Source organism: Neophocaena asiaeorientalis, unplaced genomic scaffold, assembly GCF_003031525.2.
Source record: "Neophocaena asiaeorientalis asiaeorientalis breed wild unplaced genomic scaffold, Neophocaena_asiaeorientalis_V1.1 scaffold254, whole genome shotgun sequence".
NCBI lineage: Eukaryota > Metazoa > Chordata > Mammalia > Artiodactyla > Phocoenidae > Neophocaena > Neophocaena asiaeorientalis.
The window spans coordinates 357,312-375,288 of record NW_020174705.1 but is presented as its reverse complement, the minus strand read 5'-3'; the positions used below and the strand labels follow the sequence as shown (position 1 = coordinate 375,288).

Sequence of the window (17,977 nt, the reverse complement as noted above, 5' to 3'; positions counted from 1 at the left end):
ATAACGCAAAGGTGCTCAGCCTCAGGAGTAATCAGAGAAACGCAAATAAAGTCATGGTACAAATCTCCAAGTCTGAAAATTCCAGATATTAGCGAGGATGTGGACCACTAGAACCCCTCACTGCTAGTGAGAATCTCAGCTGACCAAACCCATTTAGGTGAACAGCGTGGAGTTATCAAGAAAGGGAAAAGACAAGCTACAGAGCCAGAGAAAATATTTGCAACTCATAAATCTGATCAGGGTCTAGTATGAAGAATTTATAAAGAACTCTTACAAGTTAATAACAGAAAACCACTCCGCCCACACCCTCCCGTAACCCTCTCCCCTTGAGTGTGGGCTGCACCCAGTGACAAGGAGAAAACAGAAGGAGATGGGAGGTTGCCTTCGGGATTGGTGACCAGACCCGCTGATCTGCTTCTTCCTTTCTCCTCCCCCCCATCCTGCGTGGAGCTCCAGCTGCCCTACGGGCAGGTCCTCATGACAAGGAACCCAGGTCTCTGGCCAACAACCAGTGTGGACCTGAGGCCACAGCCACGGATGTGAGTTTAGAAGCAGATCCTACCCCAGTCTAGCCTTGAGATGACTGAAGCCCCGGTTGACACTTTTGCAGCCTGACTAAGGATGAGGTGGGTGGGGAATGAGGGGCGACAGCCTTGGATTTCTGGGACATTCCTGCTTGGAGAGACCCTGCCCTGCAGGGTGGGAGGAGGGGGCAACCCAGTAGAACCAGACTCCGTACCAGCCCTGCTGCTGCTGTCTCCTTGCCCTACACCGGCTCTCCAGCTGTTTCTAATCTTGTGCCTCTTTGGGTAAACGTGGAAGTTTCCAGGTTGCCCCTTCCCCATCACCTGCAAACCAGCATGTCTCTCAGGAGACCCTGAGTCTGATTTTCACTGATTTCTAGTTACCTAATTATTGTTATAGAGTTCTAATTTAATTCCATTGTGGTCAGAGAACATATTCTGTATCACCCAAATTCTTTGAAGTTTATGGAGAACTGGTTTTTTGTTTTGTTTTGTTTTGTTTTTGGCAGTACACGGGCCTCTCACTGCTGTGGCCTCTTCCGTTGCGGAGCACAGGCTCCGGACGCGCAGGCTCAGCGGCCATGGCTCACGGGCCTAGCTGCTCCATGGCATGTGGGATCTTCCTGGACCAGGGCACGAACCTGTGTCCCCTGCATTGGCAGGCGGACTCTCAACCACTGTGCCACCAGGGAAGCCCAAGAACTGGTTTTTTAAAATTATTTATTTATTTATTTATTTGGCTGCACTGGGTCTTAGTTGCAGCATGCGGGCTCCCAGCTGTGTTATGCAGGATCTAGTTTCCCAATCAGGGATCGAACCCAGGCCCCCTGCATTGGGAGCACAGAGTCTCAACCACTGGACCACCAGGGAAGTCCCTTGACGCTCTTTTAATAGGTGCATACATATTTATTTCTTCCTTATGAATTGACCCTTTTATGGTTATGAAAAAAAATTTTTTTTGGTGATACCTTTTGCCTTGAAGTCCACTTTATCTAATAGAAATATAGGGGCTCCAGTTTCTCATGTTTATTATTGCATGCTGGGTCTTTGTCCATCTGCTTACTTTCAACCCATCTGTGTCTTTATGGATGTAGATAGCTGGGTCTTGCTTTTTAAAAAAATCCAGTCTGATAATCTCTGCCTTTTAACTGGAGTGTGTAGTCCATGAATAATTAATGTAATTATTGATATGGTTGGAGTTAGGTCTCCTATTTTATTATTTGTTTTGTGTTTGCCCCTCTGATTTATATTATTTTCCTCCTTTCCTTACCTCTTTCGGATTAAATGAATATTTTAAAATACATTTTAATTTATTTATTGGATCTTTAGGTATACCTTAGCATTATTTTTATACTGGTTGCTCTAGGGATTGTAATTACATCCCTAACATTTCACAGACTATTTAGAATTTATACTGTGCCACTTCATGTAAGATGCAGGAATCTGGCAACCATGTAGGTCTGTTTTCTCCTCCACCCTGTCCTGTCTGCTCCATTGTTTCTGCAGAGAAGTCATACGTTGTTTGAATTGTTATTCCCTTGAATGTCATTTTTCTCTGGATGCTTTCAATATTTCCTCTTTTTGTTTGGTTTTCAGTAGTTGACTATTATGTGCCTGGGTGTGATTTTCTTTGTACAATTTCTTCTTAGGATTCACTGAGCTTCTTGAATCTGTACATTAATGTCTTTCACGAAATTTCTCATGTTTTTTCTGCCTCGTTCTCTCCTATCCTTTTGGGACTGCAACTTTAAACATGTTAGACCTCTTTTCACCCCTGCTCGGGTCACTGCAGGGGGAGCCAGTGTGGGTGGCTTCTTCTCGGAGCTGGGGTCCCAGGTAGCCTGACCTGCATCTGCCAGCCCAGGGAAGCTGGTGAGGGCTGCCAAGGGGGAGCACTCAAACCAGAGCATCACTCTTGGGGCATCCTACCCTGGCAACATCTGCCCCTGTCACTCACTGCCACCAGGGGACCACTTTCATCTTTCTCATCTTCTCCTGTAAATTGCTGGGATATGGGATATTTCCAGTGTCTTCTTTTGGACTGTCTTTTTTTCAGTGTGTGAATTTCCTTTCTATCTTAGGTATATTCACCGTTTATCACACAAAGCACATGTTTTCTCCCATTTGTCTTTTGACTTAATTGATGACGTCTATCCTTTCACACTTTTTATAATTACATAGCATTTTAAAAAATGTAGTCAAATAAGTAACTTTTTCTTCATGTTCCCCGGTTCCCTGTCTTGCTCAAGAAATTCTTTCCCATGACTGTATTCTAAGGGACGTGTTCTAGTTTCCTTTTAATATTTTTATCATTTTATTCTTTTAAAAAATTTTTTATTGGATTATAGCTGATTTACAATGTTATGTTAGTTTCAGGTGTACAGTAAAGTGAATCAGTTATACATATACATATATCCACTCTTTTTTAGTTTCTTTTCGCATATAGATCATTACATAGTATTGAGTAGAGTTCCCTGTGCTATAAAGTACGTCCTTATTAATTATCCATTTTATATATAGTAGTATGTAAATGTCAGTTCCAATCTCCCAATTTATCCCTCCCCTCTTTCCCGCCTAAAAATATGGAACGCTTCACGAATTTGCATGTCATCCTTGTGCAGGGGCCATGCTAATCTTCTCTGTATCGTTCCAATTTTAGTATATGTGCTGCTGAGGTGAGCACTATCATTTTATTCTTGACAGTTGACAGCCTGATCCAGTTGGAATTCATTTTTCTGTGTAGTGTGAGGTAGGATACAGAACCGTGTATTCGCAAGACCTCGAGAAGGGGCCTCCTGCCACTGGGCCTGTTTCCATCTTCACATTTGGCCTCCCAGGTGGGTCCTTTCCATTTTTAAAAAAATATTTATTATTTAGGCTGCGCTGGGCCTCAGTTGTGGCATGCGGGACCTTTTTGCGGCATGCATGTGGGATCTAGTTCCCTGACCAGGGATTGAACCCTGGCCCCCTGCATTGGGAGCATGGAGTCTTACCCACTGGACCGCCTGGGAAGTCCCTCCTTTCCATTATTAATACTCTGTTACGTAGCAGAGTTCTCCTGAGCCCCCTAGATGGAGCACCGATGCCTCCTCTCCTGCCTGCTTGGGGAGCTTGGCCCGGGAACCTCACACTGAGGTGACCCTCAGAGTGGGTAGGGCTGCTGGGGGACCGCTGAGCCCAGCCTGGGGCAGGGATGGATCTCAGCTGGAACAGTCTGCAGGGCTCAGTGCTGACCACAGCTGCTGTCCCCAGCATGATCTGGGTCAGTACAGTGCACTAAAATCGAAGCTCAGCAAAATCCAGAATTGGTCTCTGTCCCTTTAAACTGAGAATCTGGGAGCCCCCTGCGGCCAGGGGTGAGGGGGGGTCCAGCCTAGATTCCAGAGGAATAAAGGGTCTTTTAAGGGTTCACACCTGGGACTTCCTTCCCCCACCCTCCCACCATGCCTCACCACCCCCCCCTTACCCCCCAGCATTCAGTGCCCTTGGGCTCCCCGGTCAGCTTCTTTTCCCTCCCGACCGGTAAACCCTCACGCACGCTCGAACACACCCACACGTACAAAGTTCGAAAGGTGCAAACAGGTATAGCCCCTCTTACCAATCCTCGGCCACAGGGCTCCCTTCCCTCCCTGGCTGCTGGATGCTTCCAGGCATTCTATGTCTTTAAGATATGCAAATTAAAAAAAATTTTTTTTTCTACAAAAATGGTAGCTTTCTGAACACATTATTCTGCCCTTCCCTTTTTTCAGCTAATAGTCCCCCTGGTAGACCATTCCCAATTAGTACACAGAGCTTCCTGGTTTTCCTTTTACAGCCCACTGGATCAGTGTTTATAATATCACAGTGTTTGAATTTCGATCTGGGTACCCATGACTCTAATGCCCATATCCTCATGACCAATATCTGGGTGCATGCTGCGTTCGAATGCAGCCTCACGCTTCTGTGACCATATCTGCAGGGAAAATGCACAGCGGTGGCAGGACTGAGGCTCCCGGGAGGCTCAGCAAACCTAAGCAAGTCTGTGGGCAATGCCACCCTTTCGGTAGGATCAAATTTTTTGATCTCTGCAGATTTGTTAGGTGAAAGAAGGCCTCTGGGTGCTTTTCAGTTTGCATTTCTCTAAGGAGGGAAATATTCATCTGCATATCCTTTCCAGGAATCTTCTCTGGTGGTTTGCTGTGGGAGAGTTGATATTTCTTATTTACTTGTAGGAACTCTTTTTTTTTTTTTTTTTTTTTTTTTTTTTTTTTTTTTTTTTTTTGCGGTACGTGGGCCTCTCACCGCTGTGGCCTCTCCCGTTGCAGAGCACAGGCTCCGGACGCGCAGGCCCAGCGGCCATGGCCCACGGGCCCAGCCGCTCCGCGGCACGCGGGATCCTCCCACACCGGGGCACGAACCCGCGTCCCCTGCATCGGCAGGCGGACTCCCATCCACTGCGCCACCAGGGAAGCCCTGTAGGAACTCTTTATTATTAGTAATCTCATTAAGATCGGCTCTTTGTGATGTGAGTTGCAAGTGTCCTCCCATTTGAGGCTTGTTTTTTGAGTGTGGTTACTCAGTTTTGCTCGTAGCTGAATTTCTATCTTGCCTCTAGCCTACTGGGTCACATGTAGAAAAGCCTTCGCTTCCCCTAAACTGTGAAAAAGTTTCCCCAGGTACTCTTAATCTGTTGGAATCTACCCGGATGTCAAGGGTGAGTGAGTCCCACCCACTGACGTGAATCGCCACCTTCACAGTGTACGAAATATGTACAAGGAGCCTTTTCATTTTTCCATGAAAGTGTTTTTCACACATACTCGTAGCGCCTTTGTGGTGTGACGCGCCGGGAGGCCGGCCGGGGAGTCCAGCTCCGGGAGGCAGGAGCCGGCGCAGGCTGGCCGGACCTCGCGCGGCGCCCGGCCCACGAGCAGGGACCGAAAGACACTGGCGTCCCGGCGTCCCCCCAGCGCATCCAGAAAGCATGTGGGGACACTCCGCGGACGCTTCGAATCTCCTGCGCGTTCCAAGTCACGCCCCACCATTTCTCCCTCTGAACCAAGACCCTCGCGGCCCCCGGGGTCCCGCGCCACCCTTCGCCCCCATTCCTCCCTCCGCCCCACTCCATCCCGCCCCGCCTCCCCCACCTGCGCACTGTCGCGGGCCCGAGTTCCCCACCAGTCCGGACCTCCCTCCGACCCATTTTCCCTGCGCGCCCTCTTGGTCCCCGCATCGACCCCCGCCCCGCGTCGACCCCCGCCCCACACTCTCCTTAAGATCGCCTTCCCCGCGCGCTCCCCGAGCCCAGCTCAGCGCCGTGCGCCCGGCGCCCCTCTCCCGCCCAGCTCCCGGTGGGGCGGGGCCTCTCAGGCGGAAGTGCCCGGGGCGCCGGCGGCTGGGACCGGCCGGGACGATGGGAACCCAGGGCAGAGGCTGCGGCTGGGGCCGCAGTGGCGGCCGTGGCTGCCCGAGCGGCGGCGGGGGTGGGCGGCCGGGTACGCGGGTCGGGTAGCGCCGGGCCGAGCGCGGAGCCATGCGCCAGGCTGGGACCGGGACCGGGGGCGCGGCGGTGGCGGTGGTGGGGCCAGTGGCTGTGCCGCTGCTGCTGCTGCTGCTGCTCGCTCGGTCCCCGCCTGCCGCCGCCGGCGACGGCCAAAAGAACGGTGAGCGAGCGCGGACCCGCGGGCGCCATCCCGGGGGCTCGGGCTGGGGGGCGGAGGGAACAGCGGGGGGAGCGGCCGGGATTGTGAGTCACCTAGGGGCACCTGTGCGCTCACCTGGCGCGGACGTAGGGCCCAGGTCCCCACCCTGGGTTAGGGGCGCAGGGCGGCCCCTTGCGGGGCACCGAGTGTGACAGCGGGCGGTAGAAGGGACACCCGCGCCCCCTCCTCTGTCCTCGGGGCCGGGTTCAGCCAGACGGTCCCCTTGGAGCGAGTCCTCCCTTCCTTCCTGCTCCTCCTCCTCCCAACGGGTTCTGGTCGGGCACGAGCCTCGCACACCAGAACGTGGGGGTGAAGTGGCCCAGGGGGATTCTTCTGGGACTCCAAGAGCTGCGGGGGGGAGCTAAGACCCCCTGGGAAGAAACGTTGGTCCGTGGGATTCCTGGGTCCTCATCTGGTCTGGGAGAGGGCCAGAGTTGGGAAAAAGTTGCTTAGATCCTAGAGTTAGCAGCTGGGGTGGGTGTAATGCCTCCACCCCTCCCAAGGTGACCACCGCCCTACTGCGGTCACTTTCAACAGCTGGCCTTGCTTGTTGGAGGCTAGACTCCCAGTCGTCCTCAGAACACTAGCAGGCCAGAGTGGTTCTGAGAAATGGGCACCTCTGTGTTGTCTGGGAACTTCCACTCCCTTTGACGAAGGCCCAAGGCGGTGGCTAGACCAGAAGGTGCTGTCCTTGGGGTTCTGCAGGATACCTGAGGATGCTGAGTAAACTGCCTGATTCCTGAGGCCTTGGGCTGGTGGGGCTGGGAGGGCCCAGATGCCCCACCGGGCAGTAGGCAGCTTACCCAGCACAGCCTGGGGCTGGCTCCCAGCCCATCCCCCCTTCTCTGAAATCTTGCTTCTTCAAGCTCCTGTTTCTTTGAGGGTTGTGCCTCTGGTTTCTGAGCTTGGCACAGCTTGAAATGAAAGGCAGTTTCCCCGAGAAGGGCCCCTGATGAAATTGCTCCATCGGGTACAGATGAGAAAGTCATGCTTAATTTCTCCTTTCCTCCTTTTCCGGGATCAGGGCTAGGTGAGGGGTCACTGGTGAAGAGTTTATGGAGATGAAAATCCTGGGGCAGCCGCTCACCTCCCAGGCCTGCTGAAGTGATCCTGGTTTCTGTGTGATCCTGGCTTCTGGGGTCTCTGGGTGGGCAGGGTCTCCGCACTGTGTGCCTGTCCTGGTTTGGAGGATGTGGGACAGGGTGCCCTTACTAGGGTTCCCAGGACAGGCTCAGGGACTTTCTTTCTCCTACCCCCAGCCCTGTGTCCTTGGAGGGGGTTGTGGGCAGAGCAGGTGTGCATGTGATTGGTGCTCCCTGATATCAGAAATGTGTCTTCCACATCTGGCTCAGATGGAGAGCTGCAGAGCTGGGGGTGGGGTGCTGGAGGGGCTGTGTGGCCTGGGAGTGGGGACCACTGGGTCTTAGGGTGACCTCTCTTACCTCTCATGCACCTGCTGAAACTTCACAGCCACCAGCTGGGTTGCAGGTGTCCAGGGCTGGCAGGGGCCAGAGGACCTGGACACTCTCTGGTCAGGGGGCTGCACACTGCAGCAGGACCTCCCCTGCCTGGCTCCATCTAGAAGCTGGGTGCCCGGTGGGCTGGGTGGCTGTTTCTCTTTGTGGTCCTGGGGTGGGGTGGGTGGGGTGGGGGGAGGGCTGCAGCAGCCTCAGGAGAAAGTTTGTATTAGCTCAGTGGCTGCTAGTCTCCTGGCACTCAGGCCACAGTTGGCAGTTGGGACTTGGTGGCCAGTAGACACCTGGAAAGCCTGGAGTGTGTCCTATGTGATGCCTACCCCTGCCCAGCCCCCCATACCAGGCTCCTCTGAGCTCAGACTGGCTTTGCAAGTGGGCTGTTATCTTTTCTCAGGGTGTTTCCATGGCAGGGTCAGGAGGCTGGCAGGAAAGCCAGCTGCTCACCTGGTTCCCTTACCTGCTCACCTGGCCCACCTGGAAGGGCCCGGGCTTGCTGCTGGGGTGGTGTGAGTTGCCAGTTTCCCAGTGGGGCAGGGGGAGGTACCCAGCTCAGAGGAGAGGGAGACCACACCCTGCTGTGTCCACAATGCCTTTCTTCTTAAAGCACTTTAACATCCTTTAACCATGGAGGGAGGGGCAGCCAAAGGGAGGTGCTGTCCGCCTCAGCCAACTCAGAGGAAGCTAGGACCCAGAGAGGGGAAGGGATGGTCAAGGTCACGCGGAGAACAAGGCCTGAGCTGGCGCTGGGGCCACTGGGGCCACGCTTCCTACCATGCAGCCCAGGTGCCTTGTCAGCCACCCCTGGGACACAGAGAGCACCAGAGCATGCCTGTTCTCTGGGAGGCCCTAGAGGGGGGGTCTGAGTGGGCACCTTCACCCACTCATGGGGCAGGGGGTTACACCATGGGGCCCACACACATGCTCCAGCCGAGGTTGTGCCGGACACTCCCAGGAGGGTCCTAATCCAGGTTGGGGCCACAGGCCTCTGTGCCCAGTCCCAGCAGACCTTCAGAGCTGGTCTGGGAAAGGCTGGCATGACAAAAGGGGGCTGCAAGTGCAAACTTTTGGAGTGTGTGGGGGAGGGCAGCTGGGGAGTCACGGAGGTGGGGGCCTGGGAGCTACTGCCAGTACTGGGGCGCAGGGGAGCCCCGGGCTGGGGCCACTCTGCAGGGGCTTGTGCCCACTGGAGCTGGGGGGTAGCCATTCCAGCCTAGGTCCCCTCCCCACAGGGTCTCTGCCTGCCTCCTGTCTGGGTGAGGAGGGGTGACGGCTCTGGTGCAACTGTATCCCAAATCATGGCCTGAGCAGGCGGCCAGCCTCCAGACCTGGACTCCCTGGCCTGTCCAGTGGAACCAGGATCAAGGATGCTGGAGCTGGGGAGGCTCAGAGGAGGTGGGGGAGAGTGTCCTGGCGTCCAGTGCCCAGGGCAGTTGGGGGGGCTCCCACCCTGACCACTTCCTGTGCCCTTCAGACTCCATCCCTCAGCTCTGGATGTGCCAGGGCTGCAGTGGAGGGAGGGGAGGGGGGCTGTGACCAGTGTGGAGAGGAGCTGCCGTCTGAGTGGGGCTCTTCCTGCTTCTAAGGTCTGAGACCGTTGGGGTGATCGGTGTTGGGTGGCTTGGGCCTTGTTGATAAGGGGTGGCTGGTGGTTGGGATGTGGAGATCTGGGGAAAGTTGGCAGAGGAATGGCTGTGGGAGACTGAGCCTGTGAGCTAGAGATCATTGGCAGAGCTGGAGGGGTTTAGAAAGATGGATGTGTGCACGTGAGTGGGAACGTGATGCCTGAGTGAAAACTTCTGAGCCCAGGGCCCTTGCCAAGGGCTGGGGGGGAGCAGTGACCTTTCCGAGGTCAGAGTGGGCATGCCAGGCATCCCAGGGGCTCCATGGCTTCCCTCGCCCCTTCTCTCCGGCCCAGGCCAGGCATGAGGGCCTCCATCTTCTCCCCAGGGGAGGGGGATCCTGGGCACCCTGGCCCGGCTGACAGCGCCTTCTCCGCAGATGCCAGGCTGGTGTCGGAGCAGTTTTCGCAGGCCCCACAGAAGCTGGCTTTCTACAGCTGGTATGGCAGCGCCAGGCTCTTCCACTTCCGGGTACCCCCAGACACAGTGCTGCTGCGCTGGCTGCTGCAGGTGTCCAGGGGCAGTGGCCCCACCTGCACCAACGTGGAGATCACCGTGTAGGTGCCTGCCCACTGCCCCCACCCCCGCCTGAGCTGCCTGGGTGACACCTGAGCCTGCCCTGCTCTCCCTGCCTCCAGGTACTTCCGCTATGGTGCCCCTCCGGTTATCAACCCACTGGGCACCAGCTTCCCTGACAACACCTCCGTTCAGCCTTCCTTCTTCCTCAAGATGCTGCACAGCAACGCCTCCATCAACATCTCCCACCCAGCACCCGGGGACTGGTTTGTGGCCGCCCACCTGCCCCCCTCATCCCATAAGATTGAGGTGAAGGTAAGGGGGCTCCCTCCAGGGACAGGGGGTGGGCAGGACCCCACAATGCATGAATGGCCAGTCCCTATTTTTCATCTCCCCAGGGCAGACTTTGCTCAGGGCTCTGTTGCCCAGCCCTGCCCCTCCACCCTAGGGCTCTATGGTCCAGCCCTGACACCCTTCCCCACAGGCTCTCTGGTCCAGCCCCACCTCCCCCAACCCTAGGGCTCTCTGGTCCAGCCCTGCTGCCCCCTCCTGCTTCCCCTTCTCCTGCTCTCTCCTTAGGGCTTTGTTCCTACCTGTGCCTACATCTTCCAGCCTGACATGCTGGTCGTGCGAGTGGTCGAGGTCTCCATCCTGGATCCTGACGTGCCTCTTCCACAGACCCTTCTCTCCCACCCCAGCTACCTCAAGTGAGTGGAGGTTGGGTGGAGTGGGTGGTACTGCTGTCCTCACTGTGGGTGAAAGAGCGGTGGGTCTGCGTCTCTGGGTCGTGCTAAGAAGTGGGGGCTAGGTGTCTCGCCCCCTTTGGCTACCACTCTGAGGGTGAAGTATATGGGGAGGTTGGTTGAAGCTGCAGGGCCCAAGTGAGGCCATATCCCTTTGGCTGCAGAGTCTTTGTCCCCGAGTACACCCAGGAGCTGCGGCTGGAGCTGCAGGGCTGCGCGTCCAACGGGAGCCTGGGCTGCCCTGTGCGCCTCACCGTGGGCTCGGCCACCCTGCCTGGAAACTTCCAGAAGGTGCTCACCTGCAGCAGCCCCACCCAGGCCTGCCACCTGCTGCTGCCCTCACCACCCTGGGACCGGTGGCTGCAAGTGACGGCCAAGAGCCTTGCCGGGCCCCGTGTGTCCGTGGCTTTCAGTGCTGTGGCTGCCCTCACAGGTGGGCTGAGCGGGGAGATGGCTCTGCCCCCTGCCTTCCGCCCTCAGGCCTTCCTCCAGCTGAGCCCCTTGTGGTCCTGACAGCCTGCAGGCCGTGGAGTGTGAACTTCCAGCACCTTCTGCAGAGCACCCCAAACCAGAGCAGCAACGCCTCCACTGTTCTGCTGCCCCCAACCCCCAGCTACCAGGACCTGGACCGGACGGGCAGGGTGGGCGGCGGCTCCTTCTGCCTCAGGAGCTTCCCCGTCCTGCGGGAAGACGTGGACGTGGTATCTGTGCGCTTCCAGCCCCTGGACAGGGTCTCGGTGGTCGTGCAGTCAGACATGCCCTCGGTGATGCGGCTGAACCTCAACACAGGCATGGACAGCGGGGGCTCCCTCACCATCTCCATGCGGGTCAACAAGGTACCTTGGTTCAAGAGCTCCTAGAGGCCTGGCTCGGATCAGGGCTCAGGGCCCAGGGCTCAGACCTGCCTGGGGGGAGTGATGCTGCTCAGGCCTCCCTGTGCCGACTTTGGCACGGAGACGGGATTGGGGTGGCCTTTCGGGCAACAAAGTGAGCCCAGCACGCCTTGGGCCAGAACAGGCACCATCTGAGAAACAGAAGGCCTGTTCTGCGGGGCAGCAGGTCCCCGTCGGCAGGCCCAGGGCTGCAGGTAGGGTCAGAAGCTGGGTGCCCCAGGCTGGGAGAGGAAGGGTCCTGGTAGGCCCTGAGCCAGCAGGGGCCACAGAGAACAGCACCCAGCACCAGGGGTGAACTTGAGGTGGAGGCCAGGGACTGACCCTGAACGGCCTCCTTTCCAGACTGCGATTGCCAACACCTCAGTGGTAGCCTGTGTGACTGCTGCCTCACCCTTGCTCAGCTTCAACGCTTCGCTCAGCTGCACCACAGGTATAGGTGGCATCCGGCCCAGGGACCAGCAGTCCCTCTGGCTCCCTATGACCAGGCTTCCTCCTCCCCTGCAGCCTTCTTCCAGGGCCACCCCCTGTCTCTGAGTGCCTCTTCTCCCACGGCCAACCTCATCATCCCCTACCCAGAGACAGACAACTGGTACCTCTCCCTGCAGCTCATGTGCCCTGAGAGACCTGAGTAAGTAAACTTGAGGGTAGCCGGCCACATGGTTGCGCTCGGGACCATGGACAGGGCTGCCCGCATCCCAGTTTGGGACTGACCCAACTTCCTGCAAGCCGTGCAGGGTCAGTTGACTTCTGGGAGTTCTAAAGGGTTCCCCACCTCCACCTGGCCACTCTTCCTGTGGCAGCTCTGAGAGTCCGGACACAAGCAGGGGGACTGGTCCAGGACACAGCCCCAGACAGGCTGGTACTCGGGCAGCGGGAGGAAGAGGGGCATCTTGGCCTCGCAGAGCTTGTGGCTGCTGTCCTCCAGGGCTCGGAGCTCGGGGGGCCTCAACTCTGGGTTCATGTGTCCAAGACCCTGCTGGGAGCACTGGTGGGGGACTGACCGGCAGACCTCAGCAGCCAGCCTTCCTATGGCCCCTTCCTCGCAGGGAGTGTGAGCAGGCCTCGGTCCTCGTGGAGACCACCTTGAACTTGGTGCCCTGCTTGAATGACTGTGGACCCTACGGCCAGTGCCTCCTGCTGCGCAGACATGGCTACCTGTATGCGGGCTGCAGCTGCAAGGCAGGTGAGGGACAGTCCTGATGTCTCCCCCCACTCGTGCCCTTGGCCTCCCAGCCCTGTACCTTCCTCTGGGAGCCCATCCCAGCTCTGCCCCCGAAGAGCAAGGACAGATGCCCCCTTCCCACCCCTACCGTGCCCCCGTGCGGGCACAGAGAGGCACCTCCAGAGATGGTACTGCCTTCTGATCTTGGCCTCCCCTGCCCACACCTGCCCCCACCTACCCACACTGGCATCCACCTACCCACATGTGCCCCACACCTACCCACACCTGTCCCGGCCTGCTCAGGGGTGAGGAAGGGGCTTCTCTGCAGGGCCCTGGGTGAGGGGCGGGCCCTGAGGTTCCAAAGCGCCCCCTGCCAAGCCTGCCCGACTTGCCCGGCTTCAGACCCCCTGCGTTGCCTTGGCCCACAGGCTGGCGTGGGTGGAGCTGCACAGACAACAGCACAGCCCAGTCGGCGGCCCAGCAGAAGGCGGCTGCCCTCTTGCTTACCCTGAGCAACCTCGTGTTCCTGGCCCCCATCGCCATCTCCGTGCACCGCTCCCTCCTGGTGGAGGCCTCCGTCTACGCCTACACCATGTTCTTCTCCACGGTAGGCCTGCTTCCTCCCCTGGGGGTGGTAGGGGGACCTGGGCTGCCGCTCACCGCCCGGCCCCACAGTTCTACCATGCCTGCGACCAGCCGGGTGAAGCGGTGCTGTGCATCCTCAACTATGACACACTGCAGTACTGCGACTTCCTGGGCTCTGGAGTGTCCATCTGGGTCACCGTCCTCTGCATGGCCCGGCTGAAGGCTGCCCTGAAATATGTGAGCGATTTCCTGATACCCGGGGTCTGGGCTCTGGGTGGGTGGAGGCCCTTGTGCACAGCGTGTCGAGGGAGACACCAGAAAGAGAGTTTGGCCGCTGCCCTTCAAAACCTCTTGTACTGACCAGTCGCCTGCTGGAAGAGGCTGCCTCCAGTTTTGAAGGGACTGCTGCTCGGAGGATGCCAGGAAAGGAAGGTGGTGGGCAGGGTTGGGCGAGGCCTGTTTCTCTCCCAGGGCCCCATTCAGAGAGGAGGCCTGGAGCCCCAACCCTGGACCAGACCTCCCTGAGAAGCACCCAGCTGTGCTCCTGGAGTCCCTGGTGCTGAGGACACTTCAGGGACTTTTCTGCTGTAGCTGGGCTTGGCTGATGGAGATGCATGCCCTGGTGCCCTGCCTGCCCAAGTTTGTGCCCCAGAAATTCACCTGTGGGGAATTACCTCTCAGTCCAGTGGTTAAGACTCCGTGCTTTCACTGCTGAGGGCAGCGTGGGTTCAATCCCTGGTCAGGGAACTAAGATCCCACAAGCTGTGCAGCGTGGCCAAAACAAAACACATTAGAAATCCACCTGTAGATGGACCCTTGGGACTGATGGATCCCAGCAATACAGGAGCTGGAGGAGGGGCACCTCCCTCCCAGCCAGCGGAGCAGGGCAGGGTGTGCCAGTTGCTCCAAGGGGACTGGCAGAGGTGCTGGGGGGCAGTAGGGACAGTGGGATGACCAGCAGGCCCAAACCACCTGCTTCTGCTGGACCTTGTGCCATTAAAGACGAACCAGGCCTAGGGCTCCTGTGACCCTGCCATCGTCCTTGTGTTTTGCCCAGGTTCTGTTTCTCCTGGGCACTCTGGTCTTCGCCATGTCCTTGCAGCTGGACCGCAGGGCCGCCTGGAACACAATGGGGCCTTGCCTCTTTGCCATTGTGGTCATGGTCACCATGTGGGTAAGGAACTAGGGCAGGCCTGGGGTCCTGCCCAGGCTCCCTCTCCTGGTAATTGGGGTAAAAGAGCATGGGCTCTCCATACACCCTCACTCTGGGAGGAGAGAGCGTGGTCCCTCATTTTGGCCATGTTCTCAGTCCTGGGTCTGGGTCCTCCAGATCTGCTGAGGGCTGCCAGTGGCACCCACAGGGGCTCAGTGTGGCTTCATGCCCAGGGCCTGGGCCTGAGGAACCCATAGATCTTTGTGCCCTTGAACCCCTCCAAGCAGCCCACACTTCCTCAACTATGACACACTGCAGTACTGCGACTTCCTGGGCTCTGGAGTGTCCATCTGGGTCACCGTCCTCTGCATGGCCCGGCTGAAGGCTGCCCTGAAATATGTGAGCGATTTCCTGATACCCGGGGTCTGGGCTCTGGGTGGGTGGAGGCCCTTGTGCACAGCGTGTCGAGGGAGACACCAGAAAGAGAGTTTGGCCGCTGCCCTTCAAAACCTCTTGTACTGACCAGTCGCCTGCTGGAAGAGGCTGCCTCCAGTTTTGAAGGGACTGCTGCTCGGAGGATGCCAGGAAAGGAAGGTGGTGGGCAGGGTTGGGCGAGGCCTGTTTCTCTCCCAGGGCCCCATTCAGAGAGGAGGCCTGGAGCCCCAACCCTGGACCAGACCTCCCTGAGAAGCACCCAGCTGTGCTCCTGGAGTCCCTGGTGCTGAGGACACTTCAGGGACTTTTCTGCTGTAGCTGGGCTTGGCTGATGGAGATGCATGCCCTGGTGCCCTGCCTGCCCAAGTTTGTGCCCCAGAAATTCACCTGTGGGGAATTACCTCTCAGTCCAGTGGTTAAGACTCCGTGCTTTCACTGCTGAGGGCAGCGTGGGTTCAATCCCTGGTCAGGGAACTAAGATCCCACAAGCTGTGCAGCGTGGCCAAAACAAAACACATTAGAAATCCACCTGTAGATGGACCCTTGGGACTGATGGATCCCAGCAATACAGGAGCTGGAGGAGGGGCACCTCCCTCCCAGCCAGCGGAGCAGGGCAGGGTGTGCCAGTTGCTCCAAGGGGACTGGCAGAGGTGCTGGGGGGCAGTAGGGACAGTGGGATGACCAGCAGGCCCAAACCACCTGCTTCTGCTGGACCTTGTGCCATTAAAGACGAACCAGGCCTAGGGCTCCTGTGACCCTGCCATCGTCCTTGTGTTTTGCCCAGGTTCTGTTTCTCCTGGGCACTCTGGTCTTCGCCATGTCCTTGCAGCTGGACCGCAGGGCCGCCTGGAACACAATGGGGCCTTGCCTCTTTGCCATTGTGGTCATGGTCACCATGTGGGTAAGGAACTAGGGCAGGCCTGGGGTCCTGCCCAGGCTCCCTCTCCTGGTAATTGGGGTAAAAGAGCATGGGCTCTCCATACACCCTCACTCTGGGAGGAGAGAGCGTGGTCCCTCATTTTGGCCATGTTCTCAGTCCTGGGTCTGGGTCCTCCAGATCTGCTGAGGGCTGCCAGTGGCACCCACAGGGGCTCAGTGTGGCTTCATGCCCAGGGCCTGGGCCTGAGGAACCCATAGATCTTTGTGCCCTTGAACCCCTCCAAGCAGCCCACACTCCCAGACCAGGGCAGGCCCCTGGGAGCTGTGGCTGCAGCCCCTGTGCCAACACTCGTGCGGTGGTTTTCTCCAGGTGTACCGCTGCGGGCGCCGGCGCCACTGCTACCCCCCTTCCTGGCAGCGCTGGGTCTTCTACCTCTTGCCCGGCATCTCCATGGCCGCTGTGGCCATCACCATCTACACTTCCATGATGACCAGCGACAACTATTACTATACCCACAGCATCTGGCACATGCTGCTGGCAGGGAGCGCAGCCTTCTTGCTGCCACCACGTGAACAGCACACCAAGCCCTGGGCCTGCTCCCAGAAGCTCACCTGCCACTATGAGATCTGCAAGAACCACCGGGACGAGCTGTACACAGTGACGTGACACAGCCGGCTTGGGGACATCTGCAGCTTTGATGATCTCTCTAGCCAGGGGCAGGACCAAGGGAGAGGGACCACATCCAGATCCATTTCCAACTGAATAAAATTGCCCTGAGCACTCTTGCTTTCTCCTTCTGAGGAGAGGACCACACCCCCAACTCCCTTGTGCCCACTGGCTGCCAGCTGACTTGGTCACTCTGCAGGTCCCAGCTGGTATCTGCAGTGGCCCCTGGGGCCTGGGCCTCGCTGCCTGGAGACCACAGGTACCATGTGGGGTCAGGTTCTGAGTTCTTCTGGCCTGGGGATGGTTGGAGGGAGATATAGTGTAAGAGTCCCCCATTGCCCTATTCCCCTGTGAGGCTGTGGTATGAGAGACCCAGGTGGGCCGAGGAGGCCTGAGCCCACCTCCCATGGGCCCCTGCCCCATAGGCTGGGAGCTATGCCATCCCTGGCTCACTGACACTTTGTGCCCCTGAATGCCAGCCTGCCGCGGGCATGGGGATGCCCCCTGCTAATACATTTGCCATGTGAAGGAGTGACCACATTTACCAGGGAGCTGATGTCACTGGGGTGTCCGTAAGGGCCAGCTGCCATGGGTAGCATGGGGGAGGCTGACTTCTGGCTGTCCAGCCCTCCCCCTTCACTCCCTTTGGCTCTCAGTTTTGGAGCTGCAGGCCCCTGAGATGAGGTTCCTGGGGAGGGGGCTGCCAAGATGCTCTGGGAGTGCTGGGCCTGCAGGACACACCTTGTCCCATCTTTGTGTCCCACTGACCCCTGGGTTCCTGGGCCCTGTCTAGGGAGCATCTCCTTGAGTTACTCCCAGGAGAGAAGGTGATGGCTGCCGCCCCCCACTGGCCCAACCACACGTTTGGGGAGGGGCTCCTGGAGGCCTGGCCCTGCCTTTCTCCTTCCTCTGTGGTGGAAGCACGGTAAGGGCTGCTGAATGCCCCAGGAGCAGTGCCCTGCCCCTCCCTAAGGGGCTGCTGTCTATGTGAGGGTGCTGGACAGGGCTGCGGAGCCCAGGGTGGGGGGCACGCACTCTCCCATCTTTTGGCCCTGGCGTCTTCCCTTCTGAGTCCTGTCCAGGCTGCGGCCTCCCTGGAGGCTTCCCGTACCCCCAGTCACCCAGCACTTGGCCACTGGAGCATTCTCTAGGCTTGTAAAGCGGAAACATTTGTATACAGTATTTTGGGGAGGAATTTTTTCAAGACATTTAAGACGTATTTTTCTGTAGCTCTGATTGCACTGTGATTGGTGAATTTAATATTCCACATGATGTTTCAAGGCAAAAGAGTTTTTACATTGTTTTCTGCTCTTCTTCCGGGAGGAGGGGAGGTGGGACCGAGAATGACAAGTCCCTGCTCCCGGGAAATGGGCCCACACTTGCCGACGGTGCCTGCAGCTGCCGCCGTTTCCGCAGCGAGTTTTCCACGGTCCCTAAAGACGTGAAAGGGGGCGGGACGAGGTGGGTGTAGACCGACCGGCTTTGCAGCCAGTCAGAGGCGAGTGGAGGGCAAGGTGCCCCGACACAACTTCCGGTTCCGCCGGGGAGCGGGACTCGGTTAGGTAGGTGGTGGCCCGGCTGTGGAGTTGGGGTCTTGCGGTGGTTGGGCCGCCCGGGGTCACTCGGCTGGGGTCGGGGCCGCGCGGGG

General features: G+C 57.8%; 2 protein-coding genes and 1 non-coding gene across 12 annotated transcripts in view; 2 read left to right on the top strand and 1 right to left on the bottom strand.

Annotated features, from left to right (window-relative positions):
* Positions 1–3,100: 3,100 nt before the first annotated feature.
* LOC112409585 (U6 spliceosomal RNA) lies at positions 3,101–3,207 on the bottom strand. Its single transcript, XR_003005179.1, has one exon. It is a non-coding gene; the product is annotated as a U6 spliceosomal RNA (small nuclear RNA).
* Positions 3,208–5,901: 2,694 nt separating this feature from the next.
* On the top strand, positions 5,902–16,448 carry PGAP6 (post-GPI attachment to proteins 6). Of its 7 annotated transcripts, none has more exons than XM_024759753.1 (14): positions 5,902–6,163; positions 9,676–9,853; positions 9,935–10,127; positions 10,392–10,519; positions 10,720–10,988; positions 11,072–11,391; positions 11,791–11,878; positions 11,953–12,076; positions 12,495–12,631; positions 13,039–13,217; positions 13,307–13,387; positions 14,703–14,747; positions 15,568–15,684; positions 16,033–16,448. In XM_024759753.1, the coding sequence occupies exons 1-14, from the start codon at positions 6,034–6,036 to the stop codon at positions 16,327–16,329; spliced, it is 2,286 nt and encodes a 761-aa protein (XP_024615521.1). In that variant the 5' UTR covers positions 5,902–6,033; the 3' UTR covers positions 16,330–16,448. The 7 variants fall into 7 exon arrangements, with proteins under 7 accessions (XP_024615521.1, XP_024615520.1, XP_024615524.1 ...); XM_024759752.1 differs by having other exon boundaries at positions 13,286–13,387; XM_024759756.1 differs by lacking the exons at positions 14,703–14,747; positions 15,568–15,684 and adding an exon at positions 14,253–14,369 and having other exon boundaries at positions 10,425–10,519; positions 13,286–13,432.
* Positions 16,449–17,829: 1,381 nt separating this feature from the next.
* Positions 17,830–17,977, top strand: part of MRPL28 (mitochondrial ribosomal protein L28) — a 3,019-nt gene continuing 2,871 nt past the window's right edge. For 2 of the 4 annotated variants that reach the window (XM_024759816.1, XM_024759812.1), the window contains exon 1: positions 17,830–17,891. The gene's annotated coding sequence lies outside the window, so the exon portion shown is untranslated. The other 2 variants (XM_024759815.1, XM_024759814.1) reach the window with 2 other exon arrangements.

Bases quoted from the DNA above. Each gene is read 5' to 3' on its own strand.
- PGAP6 (XM_024759752.1), top strand. From the start codon at position 6,034: ATGCGCCAGGCTGGGACCGGGACCGGGGGCGCGGCGGTGGCGGTGGTG. The intron at 12,632-13,038 runs GTGAGGGACAGT...CTTGGCCCACAG, and splicing joins GGGCTGCAGCTGCAAGGCAG to GCTGGCGTGGGTGGAGCTGC. The intron at 13,218-13,285 runs GTAGGCCTGCTT...CCGGCCCCACAG, and splicing joins ACACCATGTTCTTCTCCACG to TTCTACCATGCCTGCGACCA.